General features: G+C 41.0%; 2 protein-coding genes across 4 annotated transcripts in view; one reads left to right on the top strand and one right to left on the bottom strand.

Moving 5' to 3' along the window:
* Positions 1-860: 860 nt before the first annotated feature.
* Positions 861-16690, bottom strand: PEX16 (peroxisomal biogenesis factor 16). Of its 2 annotated transcripts, XM_039358644.1 has the most exons (11): positions 16495-16690; positions 14562-14597; positions 11778-11854; positions 8693-8826; positions 7431-7531; positions 6417-6497; positions 6157-6309; positions 3903-3975; positions 3165-3284; positions 2263-2327; positions 861-1302 (listed from the first exon to the last, which is right to left on the bottom strand). In XM_039358644.1, exons 1-11 carry the CDS (start codon positions 16673-16675, stop codon positions 1244-1246), a joined length of 1080 nt encoding a protein of 359 aa, XP_039214578.1. In that variant the 5' UTR covers positions 16676-16690; the 3' UTR covers positions 861-1243. The 2 variants fall into 2 exon arrangements, with proteins under 2 accessions (XP_039214578.1, XP_039214585.1); XM_039358651.1 differs by lacking the exon at positions 6417-6497.
* Positions 16691-16833: 143 nt separating this feature from the next.
* The window catches only part of LARGE2 (LARGE xylosyl- and glucuronyltransferase 2), a 46127-nt gene continuing 41935 nt past the window's right edge, over positions 16834-21025 (top strand). Inside the window, exon 1 of one of the 2 annotated variants that reach the window (XM_039358619.1) lies at positions 16834-16980. Coding sequence is in view for 1 of the 2 variants with exons in the window: in XM_039358600.1 (XP_039214534.1) it covers positions 17203-17261 (59 nt within the window). In the remaining variant the exon portion in view is untranslated. Of the gene's footprint in view, positions 16981-17034; positions 17262-21025 lie in introns of those variants that run through there. The other variant, XM_039358600.1, reaches the window with a different exon arrangement.

Raw genomic sequence — 21025 nt, 5'->3', positions numbered from 1 at the left:
CTACAGCGGCAGGCAAGCGGACCATGTGACCACCTAACATGGATAGCAGACGTTCGGACAACCGCTACGCATTGCCGCGAGTGAGAGGGGCTGAATTAGGGAAGCGTACTTTGTTATAGTTTTGGCTGGGACGCTGGGTCTGACAGGTTTAGACGCTGGGATAGCAGGAGAATGGTGTGAATGCAACACTTGGACTCGATGTAATAATGGATTTACATGCTGGTTGGGCTGGACGTGGTGTGGGTGGACGTGGCTGGGCGTAGCACGGGTGGAATCTCGTTATGAGTGGTAATTGGGGTGTGTACTCTGGGCGTGGTGGTGTGGTGTATTTAGAGCGCTGGAGCAAGGTCCCTCCCAGTGCTAACTTCGTTTTCAACATAGTGAATAAAACTTGTTGGATACTGCAACGTTCCTGTTTCTTGGCTTTCCTGAAGCACAGTTAGGACGTTCTGTCAACTATGATACTGAGGGAAAAACACAGAATATACTTAGCTGCTATTTAAGCTGGTCAAAAGGGGAGTCTATTCTTTTCAATCACAACCATATGTTGGACCGTAGAAGAGTGTGTCTCTTAATCAAGAAAAACGGAGTGAGGGAGACAACCCTCCTTGTGCAGCAAAAGGCACACTGGTTTGCATAAAGACTGGCAACAACTTGTTGAACGCACAGAGTTCAAAAGATGAGGCAAGGGCGGGCTTTTGCCAAGTTTTCATTTCCTTCATTTGTTCGTAAATGAAACAATACAATCAATTCAACATTTCACTCATTTGTCCGTCTCCTAGCATTGCTTTGAAATTCTTCTGCTTCCCATCGGTTTAATTCCTGCAGTTCACGACTGAGCATTCAAGAGACCAGACCAATTAGCCCAAAGGTACCGCAGTCCCCTGGCTTTATTAATCCACATTAATGTACAAAATGCTTACAAAAAGAGTTCTGCATCCCTCCCAACCCAAGTCCCATGCTTTGAAACCAGTTATTACCAAAGAGGAAAGAAACAGCATACATATTTTAAGCCGTCTTTGTAGCACTTACAGGAAGGCATTTTTTTTTAAAAAAAAAAAGTCAGAAGAAGCCTTATTCTTCTCCCTAAAACCATTAATACAAGTCATAGAGAGATGTGCTGCTGCCCCTTTTCTTCCCCCAAGTCTCATGATTGTTTTCCTCCATATAAAGTCACTCTGTCAGCACAAGCTTTCAGCTCGAATCTTCTCTGGGTTGTATAGTAGTTCAAGCTGAAGCCAGATCAGCCCCAATTATAGAAATAAATTTTCTGCCAGGCTGGCAAGTAATCCATCAAAGGTCCTGAAATTGAAGGAAATAAAGAGGGAGAGAAATTTTAAAGCAGCCAGTTGCTGACTGAATTCCCAAAATTTGCTGTTCGTGATGCCCTTCCCTCCCAGAGCCTTTAAATTATCCTGTCGAGAAAAAAATCATCTGATTTTTATGTTTAGCTAAGAGCCTTGACAATAGGGAAAAAAGAGGGCAAACTGAAATGAGTTGACCATGTACTAAATACACAAGATCACTTCTTAACCCCCTAAATTAGTCTGTACAGCAGGCTGGCAGGTGATGTGATAGGAATGTCAAGAAAGTCATAAATCCCTACCAGTTTCTAGGTTCCTATTACTCAGCCTGATTTTTTTAAAAAAGTAATAGCTTTACAGGAGAGTGGGTGAATGTAATGCACTGATCTTATTCACATATGTATCTGCATTTCTAGATATTGCCCAGAATATTTCAGATGCTAGACAATGTTTCTCAACCTTGACAATTTTAAGCCATGTGGACTTCAACTCCCAGAATTCCACAGCCAGCAATGATAGCTGTGGAATTCTGGGAGATGAGGTCCACATGCCTTAAAATTGTCAAGGTTGAGAAACACTGTGCTAGATCCATAACATTTGACCCCCCTGGTTGCAGATATGTTAACAAAATAATGGCAGAGAAGGTTTTGCACATAGCAGGCATCTTCCACTAAGCAAGCCTAATAAAACAAGTCCAATGTCTCAGTGTCAACATAACTAAGTGAGCAGCCAATTAGAGATTCTGAGGAGAATTTCAAATTCCTCAGTGGCAATGTCAAACAAGCTCAACTTTTCCAACTTTGCCTTCATCTATAGTCATTTCAACTCCCCCTCGTGGAATTATACAGAGATTCTTCAGACAATCATACAAAGAAGATGGGACTGCATCCTCATGATTTCCTTCACTGATGAAAACTATCTGTGAAAAAAAAAACAAACCTCGCAGGCTTCTACTTACGAGTCACTAGGCCAACGCCAGGAACATAATCCGCCAACAAGCGCAGAAGAAAGAGGATCCTGCCCCTACAAAGGCATATGGGGGGGGGGGGGAAGAAGGAAAAGAGGTTAGTGACTTCTTTTCCAACAACAAATGCTCTCTTGAAACCACAGCAAGGTTACAGATTTCACAGGCCTTTACATTTCTGCCTTCTCAAACCATGGCTGTCTAAAATAATAAGTGCTTGTGCAAGACCCCCATGAAGTATAATGTGCTAATAATAACATCAGTAGCTACTAGTAGCTCAAGCCATAGTGACTCCAGGAATAGATCTTAGAATAGCCTTCTATTCTCTAAGGACAAATCTGGGGACTCTGCCATGAGCAAAGGGACTTTCTGAAGCAGAGATGGTTCCGGTTTGCCTTGAGACAAAAACAGAAGTGTTGGTTTTGAGAGACTCTTAAGATGCCTAAAAAGCCACTTTTGTGCTTGGCAGCAGGAAAAAAATTTTGGAGGCTAGTGTTGGAGGAAAGAGTTGAAGTGCCAAGGAATAGGGAGGATGGAGCTTTTCTTGGTGCATCTGGCATCTGACTCTCTGATGAGATGCAGATGGATGCTCCTTATACCTGGCAATGGCAGAGGAAGCAGCTAGGTGAATGCACTGTCTTTAGCAAAGGCTGCCCAAAGTGGGGAGCTTGGGGCCAGACCCTGAGAAGGCACCCAAGGATGGCCTCCTTCCTTCTCTCTTCTCCAGAGTGAGAATTCTATAGATATAGTGCTCTTTTCTTAACTGGCTTCTAATGTTTCTGGCCATCCAAAAACGTATGATCTCAATTTGACTTAGGCAGAAATTGTTGTCCTGTATATTTACTTATATAAGTAGTCAGGAGGACATTTGTTTCTGCAGAAGCTGGCAGACTTACTCAGAGTATCTGTCATAAAAGGGGGATCTTAGTAGATAATATAGTAGCAGGACAGTCCGGCGTTTCAGCTCCATTCGTTCACGTTTGTTGAGATCTTTCTTTTCACTCAGTAAACTCAAGCTATAGGGAGGAAAATACAAGGAGATTTAAAGGTATTTTATATGATTGTGGGCATTCTCACAATCATATTGCAATTACTTTCAGTTTTTCAGAGAGAAAAACGTCTCTTCCATTCCCAGTTGACAGCTTCAGAGCAACAAGACCACAGCCTTGCTGTCTGATCCAAAGCATTCCTTTTAATTTTCTGTTTGCTATTTGTAGATTTTGAGGATACGTTTTAATCGTAAAAGTTTCAGAACTTCAGACACTTTCAACCTTCTCAAAAATATAAAAAGAAACTACTACTACAAAAAAAAGAAAAGCAGTATTTAGTTTTCACCCTATCTGCATTTAGAAGAGCAGCTAAACAGCATGTCCTTCATCAAACTTCTAATTTTTAAGTTTAAAATTAACTTTGAAAAAGGTTTACATCTGTATTTGGTTTAGCTACTTTGGGTACTTGCTTGAAAAGAAGAGCAGGATTTAAACTGAATAAACAAAGTTCTCCAGCCTCTCAAGGAAATGCAGCTTGTCCTCTCTCAGCTGGGACCAAAGGTATTATTAAGTGGAAATTAAAATGTATGCTATAAGAAGAGGTAAGAATAAAACTTAACTAAGACTGCTTTTCTCCAAACTGACCTTGCAACATCCAAGATGCCTGATAGAAGCCACGGTTTCCAAGATTTTTGTCCCCACACTGCTAAACCCAGTACTTCAAACAAACATTAAGGAACAAAGAAGCAAGAGGAAACAGAACTCCTCACAGAAAATCTTAAATCCAGGCAGGCTAAATTATAACCAGAGTTATGTTAAATAAAATATCAGAAGAAACTGAAGGGATGAAAATCAATGGAGAAGTACTATGGATCCAAAAAAAAAAAAAAATACTGAAAAGGTCCAATTCCCTTTTGTTGCTCCCTCTCTCAACAACTATTTTCAATTTCTTCCCATTAAAAATAAAGAGGCACTGAAAAAAAACTCCCTTATTTTCTCTTCTGAATATTTTTTTGAAAGGGAAAGTACTGCTCATTCAAACTATACGAGAAGGATGTTTTACTGTAGTTACTTAAGATGTCTACAGGATTACCCCTCAGCAAATTTTGTCCTGAGTGAAGAATATCTTCGTCCTGTCCTTCTCCATTGCAGTGGTCAGATATGCAGTGATGCCAAGCTGCATGGCTTGTCTGGAGCTTGACTAGCTATTTAACTTCCTCTATAGTTGGAAATACTGTCAAAAAAAAAATCATTTTCTTACTGCTATATGAATTCAGTGGGATGTATTTCCAACAAAAAATGGACAAGAGCTCAGTCTTCTTATTTCCCTCACTCGCTCCCTAGAGAAGGTACATACAGTAAACATCAAGCTGCAAGGACCATGCTGGCATTGCCTTAAATTTGGTGTCAGGCAAAACACCCTGCTTGCCCACCCCCGAGGCCTGAAAGTAGTATACAACTGATGGGCTCAATGTTTTTCAAGAAGTTTGAGAGTATGGCTAAAATTCAAACATACCACTAATTTGTAATACTGTATATTTCTTTATAACAGAAATCCCCAGTTTCTATTGCCTTATTTGGGTTTTTCTCAATTTTCCCAAATAATGATGATGATGATGGGACCTTGGAGGTCATCTAGTCTAACCCCCTGCTCAGGCAGGAAACCCTATATCATTTCAGACAAATGGCTGTCCAGTCTCTTCTTAAAAACTTCCAGCGTTGGAGCCTTCACAGCTTCTGGAGTAGGTTGTTCCACTGATTGTTCTAACTGTCAGGAAATTTCTCCTTAGTTCTAGGTTGCTTCTCTCTTTGGTTAGTTTCCATCCGTTGCTTCTTGTCCTGCCTTCAGGTGCCTTGGAGAATAGCTTGACTCCCTCTTCTTTGTGGCAGCCCGAGATATTGGAACACTGCTATCATATCACCCCTCATCCTTCTCTTTGTTAAACTAGACATACCCAATTCCAGCAACTGTTCCTTATATGTTTTAGCCAATCATCTTTGTTGCTCTTCTCTGTACTTTTTCTAGAGTCTCAACAACTTTTTTACATCGTGGTGGTCAAAACTGGATGCAGTATTTCAAGTGTGGCCTTACCAAGGCATTATAAAGTGGTATTAATACTTCATGTGATCTTGATTCTATCCCTCTGTTAATACAACCTAGCACTGTGTTGGCTTTTTTGGCAGCTGCAGCACACTGCTGGCTCATATTTAAGTGATTGTCCACTAGGACTCTGAGATCCCTCTCACAGTTACTACTATTGAGCAAGGTAGCAATATATATATATATAAAGATACATGTTCCTTGGTAGCATAGGATGCAGAAGCTGCAATATTCTTAATTTTATTTCTATGTGATTAGGTGAGCTTTGTTGATCTGGGAGACAGCTCTACCAAAGAAAATGGATTTTATTTCTCAGTGACCATACACTGTACAAGACTTTTTAACGTAGTCTATCCTAAAATATGGTTTGCAAATATCTAAAATCAATACAACTATCTTGTTCCTCACTGCTTCACCATGTAGTATCTCTCCTTCTTCTTCTTCTTCTTCTTCTTGTGCCATATCTGTTATCGGACGTTGGCAATCCTGTTGGCGATCCTGTTTTTATCAGCAGCCGTACGAAAAAGTGCTGCTGAGTTTTGTCCAAACCAATCCCTTAGATTTTGAAGGTATGATGTTCTTCTTCTGCCTGGACCTTGTTTGCCTTCAATCGTTCCTTGGAGGATTAAATGGAGTATGCCGTATTTTTCTGTATCTCTAATGATAACTAAAACAAAATCTAGAGCCTGCCTGGAAATAAGCACCCTTCTGAACTAGACAATTCATACTAAGGCAGTAGCTCTCTCTAGTGGTACACAGAACAGACTACAAGAACCACTGAAAGTCAAAATAGGATACAGTGCAACAATGGACGGGTAACAAAGATGGATTCAGCAAGCGTCTCCTGGTTGCCCAAAGGTGTTGATAGTTGGCTGCTCTCCATTGCTCTTTGGTTTTGCTTTTTCTCACGCTGCTGAGGCTCACCCCAATGTCTAGAGTGCAAGGAAGGGGCTGAAATTCAGACAAAAGAATGGATATTTATCAGCAACCAGCGAGATGTTTGGCCAGAAAAAGTCATACATACATCAAAAAAAAAAGCAAGCTAGAATGATACTTACTGCTTTCGAGAGACCGCACTACCCGACTACAGCGCTTCCCCACAAAGATCTGTTCTTTTCCTACTAAGCTGGCTTCCAGGGCTGTCAAAAGATAGCTATGTAAGGCTACAATCAGAGGAGGGCACAATTCTCCCACTGAGATGATCCAGTAGCAGAGTCAGGCCCCCGTCAAGAATAGGCATGGAGATACCCGACATTCCAAATGGAATGGAAAACTCTGCAGAGCGCTGAGCAGATCTAGGCAGGTCCCCAGAAAATGTTGCTCAAACTTTCTAGTATGCCTACTTTGAAGAATGAGGCTCCAGGAGTCCTCCTCATCTGTGCTAAAAGAAAAGAACTTCAAGGCAACTTCTCTGTGGGTTTACCTTGAGTGTATAGTATACAAATATGAGCAATAAACAGAAGTTGATCGTCCTGGGCTATTTATTAAGAAATTGCCTACAACAACCCCTTTAGGCATTTGCTCTCATTATTTATAGATAGTGGGGTCTTTTCCTCTCAAAATGGGATGGCAAAGTAGAGCTGAAAGCTCCTTAACCATCTACAGAGGAGTCTGTGAGAATGCGGCTATGCTTACTTTTTCAAAGCACTGAGATTCAGCTCCTTAGTCAGGTCAAACTTATCTTTTTGGTGAATAAATAGAACTGAGCTAATGATATTTTTGTTCAGTAGTGATCTCACCATAAGTCCTTTTATTTCCTTCTAAACTTTCCCCAAATGGAAAAATACATGATTGCAAAAATGTGGAATAACCACTGTAACTATGATGTTCTCTTTAATAGCCATGTCCCTGCATGCACACAAATAAATGCATTTATTTCAGGCCTGAACTCAGCATCATTGGAAATGAATACTTAATATAGAGTAATACAAAAAATCCACAAAATATTTTTGCTGATATTATCCAAGTATGGGTTATTTGGAAGACTGGAGGACACAACAATAATTCAATAGCATCCAGAACATCTTCCATTCCCCTTGATTATGCTGATTAACTAATTGGTTTTGACTCACCTTTCTGATACAGTGATTGTCTCCTGTCTAGTGGTACAATGGGAGGAGAGGTCTGGATACCAGCTTTGTACCACAGCAAGAGCAGGAGGCGCAAAATGGCTCTGCGGGTCAGAGCAAGGCACGGTTATAAACAACAAAGGCACACAATTTCACAATCAAGATGCTAAAGGAGCATCAGTGTTGGCAGACACTCCCAACATCTTGACCCTGTGGTCATTCTTGGAAACTGTTTTGGGATAATGAAAATTAGGAGGCTTATACAAAATCATAGTCACTTATCATGCAGAAAGTTTACATACCATTTTGGACAGAAATAAAAATCAAGTAGATTTGGCAAGAGCCCAAAGTTATTCCGAACTTACTGTAAAAACCGTGTGGTTTATATCAGGGCTTTTCAACCAGTGGTATGGGTACCACCTGTGGTACATTGGCACCTGGCAGGTGGTATGCGACCATCCTAGAAAAGTGGTAATGGGTGAGGGGAATGAGCTGAACCGGTGGCAGCACCGCACAAGCCTGAGCGAGAGATGGCTGGAGCTGCAGGGCTGTCAGGGCTCAATGGAAGCACCAGGATCAGTGCCAGGCTCCAGCTGGAGCTCGGCACTGATCCTGGAGCTTCTGCTGAGCACAGAAGAAGCACCACTCAGCTGGAATGTTGCAGCATCTCCAGGGTCTTGTGATTTACATTCAGATGCTTGGCAACTGATTCATATTATTGACAGTAACAGTGTCCCAGGGTCATGTGAAGTGACCAAAACCTGCTGCAACCACCCAGCAGACAGGGGGAACAAAAATTAAACACCCCACCCCACCCCCACTGCCAATCCTCAACAGAAATGCTCACAACAATGAAAACCTTGGACAGGAAGAAGAGCGTGGGCAGGCAGGAGTCTTGCTCAGCTGTAGCTTTGGGGGCACTTTTTTCAGTGCCATTGTAACTTCAAACAGTCACCAAGAGAACTGTTGTAAGTCGAGGACTACCCGTACTTTATCACTTTTTTCCTTTTTTTTTGTCATCAAGTTTTTGACACCTTGCTAGGCGACTGGTGGTACTTGGATGTTGCCATATCCTAAAAGTGGTACAATGTGTGAAAAGGTTGAAAAGCCCTGGTTTATACTATACATGCCACACAATCAGTCTACTTGAGTTATAAGCACTTAGGATCTATCAATAAAAAGACCCTGTTTCTTTTGCCAATCACATGCATTTTGATAAGAGGCCAAGCAACCTTGGATTCCCCATCTCTACGTTCAACACTCACTTGGTTAATTGGATGAGGACAATAGTGGCCCACCGGCCATTCTCACCCCACACCTTGGCAGTTCCCATCTCGGCAAAGACCTCCAGGCATTCGAGAACACTCAGCCATGTTAGCAATTTCTGCTGGGAAAGTGGCTATACAGGAAAGGCAAACAAGCCTGTGAGATGACTCAGTATGACTAGCTTCAATGTATAGTAAAACACTGGTTTTTCTTTTAATTCTCAGTATTTTGAACTCTGGATACACCAGCTTTCTGCATCTATAAAGCCACTGATCACTAGAGTCAATAGACATAGAGATGGTTAGCAGATAGACTCTGCTTTTCTATGCCCTTTCCTTGTCTGAGTTACTTCTATATCTCTGGGTAACAGGTCTCCTATTGGTTAGACTAATATTCTCAGGCTCTCATCTCTTCTATTGTATTTTTTCCTTTTCTCTGACCTGTGTAGCTGCTCTTTTTTCATAATGGAGGAAAACAGACAATACCCATTACTTGCAGACAGATGTTAAGTACCTATCATAATGCTGTTTTCTTAATAAAGCTTTCCTTCCTGCAAGCATCAGACCTGGTAATTCTTACAAAAGTTAGGCTAGTTACTTTCTCTCTCTCCACACATCCTTTCTACCGTGCAGAGGCAACTGTTGTGAGAAATGAGGGTGCAACGTGACCAGCACTTCCATCCAAAAGCAATCAGGTGATCTGCTGGGGGTGGTATGTGGGACTTTCAATTTTAATTACTTGTGCTCCGTCTGACTCATCCCATTTCAACCACTTGCCAGCATGGGGGGGGAGGGACCTGCGTGCCAGAGCTTTGTGGCAGCGAATTGAAGAGGTTCTTAAAGCGACAGTTGATACTTAGGAAGCTGTATCTCTGCACATTGCAGATTGCTCTGTTCCCATCAGCCGACCTGCTGCTTAATATTGGTGCATTCTTACTGTTGGTGCCCTAAATCAGGGGTCTGCAACCTTGACAACTTTAAGACTTGTGGACTTCAGCTCCCAGAATTCCTCAGCCAGCATAGCTGGCTGAGGAATTCTGGCAGCTGAAGTCCACAAGTCTTAAAGTTGTCAAAGTTGCAAACCCCTGGCCTAAATGAGGAAGGCAGCGATGTTGAGGGTCTTCTTTGTCTCCTTTCGCTAGGAGGAAAAGAAATCCCTTTTATCTCCCCAGCAAAGAAAGTCAGTTTCACTGCTTCCTCATTTGCCATTTGAATCCAAGCACTTGGATCCCTAATAGAGGAGAATTATCTGCCACGGAATCCTGGCTTCTCTCCAAGTTTCTTTCTTCCTTCCTTCCTTCCTTCCTTCCTTCCTTCCTTCCTTCCTTCCTTCCTTCCTTCCTTCCTTCCTTCCTTCCTTTCTTTCTTTCTTTCTTTCTTTCTTTTTTGCAGACCTTCTTTACCCAACTAATAACATCTTCAGTGCACCTAATTGGGTAACGGAACATCTGCAAGAAAACAATCTAGCTCAGACAGCACCGAGGACTCTATTCAGATCACATCTTCTCTCGTTAGTCTAAATCAGGCCTGCACAACATGCAGCCCACTAAGGAACCCCTTGTGTGACCCACTAGGGTTCTTTAAAAAGTTAATAAATTCATCCACCATCTCAAAAGATGCAACATTAAGAGCTTCTCACACCTCCAAGCCTTGTTGCCAACACCAGTGCTGCTGCTGCTCTGGCCAGTTGTTAAACAGGTATAGGTAGTCACTGACTTAAACCCGTGGTGGCAAACCTACAGCACGCGTGCCACAGGTGGCAGCAGAGTCCTCTCTGTGGGCACGCACGCCCTTGCCCCAGTCCTAGGCTTTCAGCTGGGTTTTATAAAACCTTTTCACTTTAGGTCTCTACCGTGTGCAAAAAAAAAAGGTTCAATCAATCAATCAATCAATTTCAACTTCTTGCAGGGGAAAAAAAAAGATCTCGCAAAGTTGGAATTGATTGATTGAACTTTTTAGTTCCACCTAGTCTGCCGTTACCACCACAGCCACGCCCACCCAATGGACCATGCCCATCCAATATCTGACGATACATAAGTGGGCTTTGGGTTGCAGTTTGGGCACTCGGTTTCTAAAAGGTCGCCATCACTGACTTAAACCATTCGTTGAGTGACCGACCATTCAGCACTGAAAAAAATGATCTATGACCGTTTTTCACACCTATGATTTGTGCAGCATCCCCCATGGTCACGTGATCAAAACCTGGCCACTTGGCAACTTGGCATGTATTTATGACAATTGCAGTGTCCTGGGATCATGTGATCACGTTCTGAGACCCTCTGACAAGCAAAATCAATGGGGAAGACAGATTCACATAACAACCTTGTTACTGATTTAACAATTGCAGGGATTTCCTTAAGAGCCATGGTAAGAAAAAAAATGGGGCAAAATTCCTTTAACAACCGCCTTGCTTGAGCAAGGGAAATTTTAGGTTCAATTGTGGTTCTAAAATGAGGACTACCCTGTATTCTTTAGGCCAGTGGTTCTCAACCTGTGGGTCGGGACCCCATTTGGGGTTGAACGACCATTTCACGGGGGTCGCCAAACAACGCAGTCCGCCATTTTTTTTCCCTTTTCCTTAGCTGTGCTACTCCCTTTTATTCTATTGGCTTTTGAAAGCCAATAGAATAGACTCTCTTGAATAGAGTCTAATTCTATTGGCTTTCAAAAGCCAATAGGAATTGTCCAGGCTGTCTCTGCCCTGCTGAGCCCGCCAAAAGTCCCATTCTGCAAACGGTGCTGCACCAGTTGAGTAGTCCTCGACTTACGACCGGTTGAGTAGTCCTCGACTTACGACCGGTTGGGGGTCACGGCATTAAAAAGGTTGAGAACCACTGCTTTAGGCAATGATTTTTAATTTAACAATATGGCCCTTTCCCCTCTATAAATTGGGCTGGGCTGCTCTAAACCTTTCAGGAGCTGAACCCTATGGTAATCTTCATCATCTATCATGCTAAAGGTTGCAAGCAAAAAGATCAACAGCCCAAATTTAATTTGGGTAGAAGCTTCAGAGTCAAAGTATCAAGACGACGAAATACAAGAAATCGCTCACAGTAACTTCCTTCGGCCTGCAAAACTTTCTTACCACTGGGAGGGATTGCTGCAGTTCCTTTCGAAGAATCCAGTCATTGAGTAGGACCAGCAGACCGGAGGCAGAATATACTGAGAAAGAGAAGATGACATTTGGAGAGGGGGAATGTAATCAAAAAGGAATAAAAGTAAAAAGCTACTTTTTTTTTCCTATTAGAACCTGGAAAATGAAGAGATCGCTGACTTAACAATACTTTTATTTCAAAGCCCAAGTTGTATTCAAATCAGTTATTCTTGTTATTTCTGCATTTCCTCTGAAATGTGAGTCTTGGTCACATTTTGGCTTTCTTCCATAGGAGCCAAGCAAAGGAACAGAGTGCATTAATTCACAACTCCCTTTCAAAATAGCCCTAATTTTTGATAATAGGTTCTGTGATGCAAAAGCATAAACATTTCTAAAATGACATCAGGAGCCAAATTGCAAATTCAAGCAAAATCCTGATTCTGCAGAGCTTTGCTGGAGTTTCAAGAAAGACTAAATATGTTATGGAACATACTTCACCAGGTTTGTAGGAATAACTAAAGAGTCATAGACTATTCGTGTCCTTGATCTTTCAAGTATTAAATCTGCTAACTGCTCATTTCTCTGACTTTCTCTGTGAGAAGAATATTACATAGAAATGGGAGAAGATCCCCTTGGTGGTGGTAACTTATTTATGGGGCACTGTTGCTTGCCTGGGCCAAACAAGTACAATACTGGTTTCATTACATTTGTTATTCTGTTATATTGTTTTTTATTCATTTTATCCAAGCCTCAGAACTATTAATATAGATCAGACATAAATAGGCTAAGAAATAAAAAGAAAAATCAATAACACAATCATTCTGAAACAAAAATACTAACAAATTTTTTTAAAGATAATTTAAAATTATTTGAATTGTTCATGGTATTTGATGAACAATAATAAGTTTAAATAGTTTGAAACTTATCATGGACAAAACACAGAATTTAGGTCAAGAGATCCACACTGATACCTTATTCTAGGCTACATATCAAACAAAAACAATTAAGGATTGAGGAACACAAAGATCTTAAGAGTTTTTGCAGAGGACAAGAAATTCCTTCTTTTAGGATGGAAAACTTTATGTCCTCAAGAAAATATGAATGAACAGATTACGCTGTGCTAGATATTTGTGTAACAAGGAATGAAGCTATTGTAATTTCATTATTTTGAAAATACAATTGTACAAGCATATGCATTTCTCGCCACACCCATCACATTGAAAGAAGTCAATTAACACTATCTTGAAATTGTTTATTTCTCAACTTTCTAGCTTATGTTCAAATATTGGCTACATTCAAATGATTGCATCATGGCAAATATGAAGCAAGCATAAGACATAACATAAGATTAGAGTTGCTCTATATGATTAAATGAAAAAAATCATTGGTCTGTAATAACTGTAACTGGTTTGTTGGTTTGTAATAACTGTAATTGTAACTCTGATCTGTAATAACTGTAACTGTAACCTTGGATCAGTTATTACAGTTTTTGAAAACTGAGATTAATGACTTCAGTGCAAATCAGAAGCCATATTTTGAAGGTGACTTTTAATACTGTAAGAGACAAAGTGAAAAATTATCTTTACTAGAAAAGCAACCATTTCTGAGCCCAGCATAAAAGGAGAATGAAGGGCCTGCAGCTTATTAAACTGAGATATATCTTACAAAGTTGGGCAATGGTAAAGAATGGGATCAGATGATCCTCTTCTAGGAATGCTCATATGAATATCGATTTATATATAAAATTATTCAAAAATAATATTTCTTGCCATTTTCTTTTAACATTTTTTTCAGTGACAATCTGAATTTTTTACAGCAGTGCTGAATTAAATATTTCATTAGGCAGCTGACTGAGCTTGTTTGGACTTGGAAGCTAAGTAGAACCAGGCCTGGTTACTACTTGGATGAAAGACCTCCAAGATAGATCAGAGTTATAAGCTAGACTGGGAAATCAAAAACAATCCCGGATGGAAAAAGGTCAAACCACTACCATACAATAAGACTATATTCATATAGTTACCAGGGGTCAAACTTGACTCAAAGGATTATTTTTTTTAATTGATAGATAACTTATTTAAGACAGCCTTCTCCAAACTAGTACTCTTAAAATGCATTGGAATATAATATATATCAAATTTGATCTGTATGATCTGTAGTTATAGAAATTGGGAATGATGGAAACCTAGTACCATATAGAGAACTCCAACCCTTCAAATTCTAATTGTGCTATCAAATGTTAGCACTGAAATAGCTAGATTTTGATAACATGAGTTCTGACTATTACATTGTTTTTGGGATATAAATTAAAACTGGAAATGAGAGCATTCTCCCTCCCAGAAGCCTCCTGCTATCATTTCCACCTTAATGTTTTTATGTGGAGGGAAACCAAAACCTCTGCTACTGAAAGTTACATTTTGGCACTCAATTTTAGCAACCTGATCTCAGGGTACTGGAGGTGCACGGACCCTGTCGCCAACTCAGCTGCAAGCTAGAAACTGAGTTATAATAATTATAATAATAATAAAGTTGGAAGGGACCTTGGAGGTCATCTAATCCAACCCCGTGCTCAGGCAGGAAACCCTATACCATTTCAGACAAATGGCTGTCCAGTCCAGTTTTTAAAGTCAAAATCTATATTCTACATTAAAACCTTCAGAATAACCCAGGATATGCAATAAGCATGTATCTTTTCCCCACTAATGCAATCCCATATGGACTTCTGAGAGAACCCAATGATATTTTACTATTTTAAAACCTCAAAGCAGTTTTACTTACCAAGTTCAGACAGCTCATGAGAGTCAGAAAATCGACCTGTAAAAATAAGTACAAATGAAACCTGAACAGTCAATGAAAGAGTTTTGAGGGAGCAGCTGTGAAGCAACAGTTATACAATGAAGCCAACATATTGCCCAACTACATTTCCCACATCTATTCTGAATTATATATACGCTTAACTAATTCAAAGTAGTATGACAGGTTCCTCTACAATGGAAAACATATATTTTCAGACTCCTAACAAATCACTAGTCCATGCTTTCCTGTCTGTCATAATATTTTTGAACTGTAATCTAAGGTTTTACACTGCATCTAACATATATAACAAAGACCATATGGATCAATATAATCAGAAATTTGTTAAACAAATTTATATGGTTCCCCAACTCACACATAGTGATTCTAGGCAGCTAGAATCTAGGCATTTTTTTTGTTTTGTTTTATGACCCTTTAATCCCTTTAAAGAAATTGGGGCAACTGAATGGAGCAGCTTCCAACATTAAAATCACTAAAACCTCACCTCAAAAATAGTTTAAAAACAATGGTTTCCTTGATGAGCGTTGACCAAAGAACTGGCATTTTTTTTTCTTATTCAGATTTACTTCTATTCTAAAAAAAGCCCCCTCTCTATGAAATTATCTATAATTTACTTCTTTTGTCCTTGTTTTGTATCTATCCCACCATCAACACAGGTAGTGCCTTCTCTATAATAGCATCCTGACTTTGGAATTTGGTCTTCAAAAGCTTTTTAAAATGTATCAGTTTTACATATTTACTGTTAAATATGAATTGCTTACAATTATTTAAAGAAAAGGTCTGAAAACTTTACTAAATAGTTAAATAGGAAGAAAACAATTATTATGGGTAGAGGAGAAAACCAAAATAAAATAGCAAGAGTCACAATGCCTTTGCATACATTAATATTATTTCCACATTAGGGATATTATGCACAGCTCCAATTACCTAACTTCAAAATGGCAATTTAGAGCTGGGTTCTTAGTAACATAACTTTTTGCTCAATTGTTGTGATAACTCAAGGACTACCTATAATCAACAGACCAACAAATGAGCTGCATTCTGCGTCTCTCTGCATTCACACACAGCATGTTGTTATTAGCAATCACTACTTCAGCATATTGATCTTACACTTAGGCACTCCCACCATTAATTAATGTTAATTATAATAAAGACAATCTCCCTGTTCAAAAGCCACATACTTCAAAATATTAGATAATGGATAAATGAATGGGAATGATCTTGATTTCATAATCAATGAATGAAGTGCTGCTCAGATGGATTCTGCTTTTATTTCCTAAGACCCTTCATGTGGAATGGAAAGAAATTAAACCTCCAGTCTGTGACCACAGTCATTAAGAGACCAGACCTGTCCCGCAGCACCAAGCACAATGCAAACACTTTCGAAAGAGGTTGCCAAGTTAAGAGATTGAAACCTGCAGTTTCCACAGCACTGAGCTGCAGACATTTAACATATATCTGTAATAGCAGACGACAGAGAGATAAAGAGCCAGCCATCTCAATTGAGATCAAGCTCTGCAACTAATTAAAAAGTAATTTTAAAAAGTGCCAAAATCATTCTCCAAATCACTATTTCAAATCCAAGGCCAGTTGAAAGATTTAAGAGAAGGACAGCAGTATTGTTTATTTTTCCCCTGTGGCTATTACCTTTTTTCCTGACAAACCTGCTGGCCATTTTTTAAAAGCACAGTAAGAAATCCAACAGGTGAAGCCTTCTCCAACACTAGAATTCCAGGGTTAAAAAGCTTCACCTGCCAGACGTCTGCCTATTGCCGAACTGTTAGAAATGCTGAGCCTGAATCCCATTTGGGATTCGAAGGGAGCCAAAATAGTATGACAGCCTATGGATACAGAAAGCTTGCCCGGGGGCATCTGCAACTGTGCTCGTCTCTCCTACCTGGCAGCAAGTAAGAGAGGCCGCGCACGGTACTCTCCAGCTGAGCAGTGGCCGCTGGATGCCGCTTCACGTAGTCCTGATACCGGTAACACAAATGCCGCAGCCTCCCCACCAGCCCCGGCGTTGAACCAGCCATGGCTGCTGCTCTACAAGATCGACTTACGCTCTCACACTCCTCCATTGCGCCTGCGCACAAACTTCCGGTTTGTACTTTGCTGCCCAGACACACCCCCGACCCCGCCTCTCTCCTGGTCCTGCTCGGCATTCTACCTCTGCGCCTGCGTAGTACCTGCTCCGAAGCTGGCGAGAGCGAGACCAATCGAGCCCTGAGTGAAACAGCCAGAGGGAGAATGAGCGGAGCGCGGGGAGGTTGAGACTAGCAGGCGTCCGCTTGCTGGAGGAGGAGGAGGAGGAGAGGAGGAAATTTTACCAGGGCTGGAGAGAAGGCGCGCGCCGCCGTGGCAGCAGCGCGCGCCCCTGCCAGGTGTGAGTATTGCGCGGGGACGCGGGTGCCACAGACTTTCCTTGCACAGCGCCGAGGTGTTGCCCCAACTCGGCTCTGGCGTCGGTCGGCGCTTGGTGCAGCTCCTTCTCAGGCGTGGCTGTCTTCGGCGAGGGGATCAAAAACATTGCCAGCAAATTTCGCTTTTGCAGGATGAGCTAAAGGAAAGCGCTAGGTGGAAGAGATTGGCTCGGGCGAGGACTGCGATGTGGGAACATGCCGGCGCCGCCGCCCTTTGCCCCGCTTTGGAGAGGCTGCCCAGCAGGTGTCTAATAGGGTTTGTCCTCTCTTGGGAGAGGGCATGTGGGGGAACGGCCTGACGTGGGGGGGGGAGGGATACCAGAGGCTGGTCGAGGAAGTCCCCTGTCCCTGAGAGACCTTACCGTAAAAATAGAAGTCCTCCCCCACTTTGCAGCACCGACCGGCACGTGGTTTGGTGGCGCTCTGTGCTAAACTGAAGTAATAATAGTTCGAGCTATAATAAGAGCGTCTGCTTGACAATGGTCCGTGGCCGCTGTCTTTTGCGCTAACTGCTACCTTTGAAAGATTTTCTCTCTGACTTGATCGCGTTTCTTTATTTAGAAGTAAGCCGCGGCTAGAACTCCACGCGTCTGTGCGTAGAAGCAAACGCCCTAATAAACTCTTGGGAGGCTGACTTAAAAGTAAATGGGCACGTCGGCCCAGATACTTAATTCGATTTTTTATTTTTTTTTAATTTTTTGAGAGATAAATAGCTGAGATAGATATTAGACTTGGGACTTATTTATTTGGGGATATCGCACCCTAAACTCTAGAGCAAAGTTTCCCAAATTGTGAGGTTAGGTTTCACTAATCCTGCATATAGCGTTCACGGGAGGTGAGAAGAACTTTTAGTTAGATGTTTACAATAAATCCAGCTTTCCCAAAGTTTCGCTGTATTTTTTTCATTGTTCATTTTTGGTATTTGGATTTTTAGATGAGGTCTCTATATGAAGATTACACACAAAGGGACTTGTGACTTGCAAAAAGTTTAGGAACCCTTGCCTTGGAGAATAATATAAGTAGTCTTCACTTAGAGTCTGTCAAAGTTACAATGGTATTGAATGACTGGTTATTGCATTGTCCCCACAGTCAGAGATCTCAATTTGGACACTTGGCAACTGACAGATTTGAGACAGTTAGGACATTCCATAGCACATGATCACCACTTGCCATCTGTACTGCCAGCTTCCAATAAGCAAAGTCAGTGGGGAAGCCTGTAGGAAGATGTAAAACTTATTCACATGAAGTCACACTTAATGACCAATGGTGATTCATTTAATGAGTGCAGCTGGAATTGGCAAATTGCCATTGTAACTCAGATGTGGTCACATCATTTTTCACATTACAACCAGACGGTTTAGCAATAGAGTTGCAGATCACAACTGCAGTCAGTAAGTGAGCACTACATGTATATAAGGGCTTCATTTGCTTCCAGATGGGATAAACTGGGCCTCTCATTAAAGAAATCTCTTGAACTAGGAAACTCGCAGTTACCAAATGAACATTGTTGTTGAGGATTCTGTCTCAGTGCATCTGTGTGGAGTAATAGTCCTGGTGGTGAAAAATGCAAGTTGGAATGTATGTGGTTTACATTTTACAGATGTAGAGTTACATTTATGAGTGTGAAAAGCTGGACATTTGATTAGTAACATCAAGGCTCATGAAGGATTTAAATTAGTAGAAAATTAGCATATGCATTCCCCTTGCATTTCCATTTTTATCATTGAGCTCCTTGATTTTCATTACTGAAAGTTGAAGATCATGTGCATTTTTAACTACACAATCCCAAAAGATAAGCATCAACAAATAAACCAGTTCTGTCTGAGGAAGGGAATATCATCCAGAATTATTGGTGGACATTCCAGATCCAGGTAGCCCCCAAATCCATAGCCACTCAATCTTGCTAGGATTGACCCTGAGACTATTTTTGACTTGGTCATTGCTTGCTCAGCCTAGGATTGATATCTAAAGCTGGCTATTATCAACATACTGATATGATACACAACCCCATGTTAGTAGGTGACCTTACCCAACAGCTTCATATAGATGTTGAATAGCAGTGGGAAGAGAGAAGAACCCTGAGAGACTTCACACAGCAAGTGTGTAGGGCTGGGTATCCCCTTCTAAACCAGCACCCAATGAAATTGGCTGTAAAGGAAGAAAATGACTTCAATCATAAGCTCACTACTGTAAAACCCCTGAGCCAGTCCAGAAGGTTACCATGATTCGTGGTATAAAAGGCCACCAAGAGATCAAGAAGGGCTACTATCAGCCATCCATAAGTGCAGTCGGTACTGTACCAAGGCTGAAACCCAACTGAAAATGGTCATTAGAATTTTCTCTCCATAGATTCTCTTTCCTCCCTCCCTCTGGAACTACATTTCCTAAAGAATAAAAAAAAGCTTCTTCTTTATCTCTGATTTTTTTTTTTTATCTTTTAATGGCACCCCCATTCTCTACTTTTTCACCCAACAGACTGCTGGGATAGGAAATGGTCAGGATAAAGAACTTTTGACATTCAAAGGCTGATGCAGCCTTAGGGCAGTGTTTCCCAAACTTGACAATTTTAAGGCATGTGGACTTCAACTCCCAGAATTCCACAGCCAGCATTGCTGGCTGTGGAATTCTGGGGGTTGAAGTCCACATGCCTTAAAATTGTCAAGTTTGGGAAACACTGCCTTAGGGTTACATCCCGGCTGTTAATCATAAAGTATACACTTTGGTTTATCCCTATCAGGTGTCTGTTAAATCTGTTTAATCACACCTCCTATGTCTCCCAGCCAGTTGGAAATGATGGGATTTGCAGTAATCAATTTCAGGAGGATACCATATTATGGAAGATTGCAGTTTTATTAATTTAATAGACATCCTTCCCAGATTTATTAGCAATTGTATTCTCAAGTATGTTTTTTAAATTCACCTCTTTGATGACAACTTAGAAATTTAAGCCTGTGTGAGTTTAAAATATTATTTAGCAATCAAGTAGGACCTGGCTTGATTTCCTTTTGGTTTGCAACCAACTGGAAAATAACCCAGTGGGGCCTGCAGTACAGAACAGGGAAACAAAGAAGTAGTATCTTATTAGTAGCCTTAAGTTTCTGATGAAGGTTGCTTATAGAAGCATCAAAGATGAAGAGGGCTGTCAAAATTGCTGTGTATATCCCTGAAGTACTGTATATCTCATACTTCTGTTGGCCAAGTGCCCCACAAGTACTGGTTACAGAAGCTTTCAATCATTTCATAAATTGTGTAATCAATGGTAATGCACAAGAGATGACGTTTCCAAGCCGAGGATGACTCAGCAGTTCCAGGTGAGGGTTCTTTCCATTAATGCAACTTGTTTTGATGTCGGCAACTCTGTAACACAGCTGCAGTTTATCCTGCTGAATAGGACTGCTGTGGGCAATTTACTAGAAAGTAGGGCCTGAGGGTTACATTCTTTTTGTTAATATCTGTGGTGTTTGTGGCTAATGTGATAGTAAACATCTGCCCTTCTCTGTTTATAATAGGCTGATGCTGATAATTCAGAAAAAAGATTTATGTGAAATATTAAAGCCTTACCTTGGAGATACTGTAGAAGTAGTTATTAGATGGTGAATTCTTCCTCCCAACCTTATACTTGTGGGGGTGTAGGATTGGTTTGTAATGGTGAATTAGCAGACTGCTGCAATGTGTACAGGCTTAATCTTACCAATACCTGATATTAGACATTTAGAAACCTAACGGTCTTTTTCAAAGAACTGACAACTAAAAGAAAGGTCAAACATACTTTTCTCATCCAAATGCCAGTCATCTATGCCAGCAGTTTAAAGCAACAACAGCCTAAATGGATGATGCAAGAAAAGCTTGTATTTGTACTCTTCCCACCCCTGCCCTCCGCTGGCCATGCATAATCCCTTAGATTCCCTGATTCCCATCCCTGAGTGGTTTGTGGCACTGCTTTACCAATAATCAACCAAACTGGGCCCCAAAATGCTTAAGCCCAATTGGGGATCCCTAAATGGGAGA

Source organism: Crotalus tigris, unplaced genomic scaffold, assembly GCF_016545835.1.
Source record: "Crotalus tigris isolate CLP2741 ecotype Arizona unplaced genomic scaffold, ASM1654583v1 scf7180000017576.4783729, whole genome shotgun sequence".
NCBI lineage: Eukaryota > Metazoa > Chordata > Lepidosauria > Squamata > Viperidae > Crotalus > Crotalus tigris.
The sequence above is the reverse complement of the archived record's forward strand: the minus strand, read 5'-3'. Positions and strand labels throughout refer to the sequence as shown.

Bases quoted from the DNA above. Each gene is read 5' to 3' on its own strand.
- PEX16 (XM_039358644.1), bottom strand. From the start codon at position 16,675: ATGGAGGAGTGTGAGAGCGTAAGTCGATCTTGTAGAGCAGCAGCCATG. The intron at 14,598-16,494 runs GTAGGAGAGACG...TTATTTTTACAG, and splicing joins CCTCTCTTACTTGCTGCCAG to GTCGATTTTCTGACTCTCAT. The intron at 2,328-3,164 runs GTAAGTCTGCCA...ATGCCTTTGTAG, and splicing joins TTTTATGACAGATACTCTGA to GGGCAGGATCCTCTTTCTTC.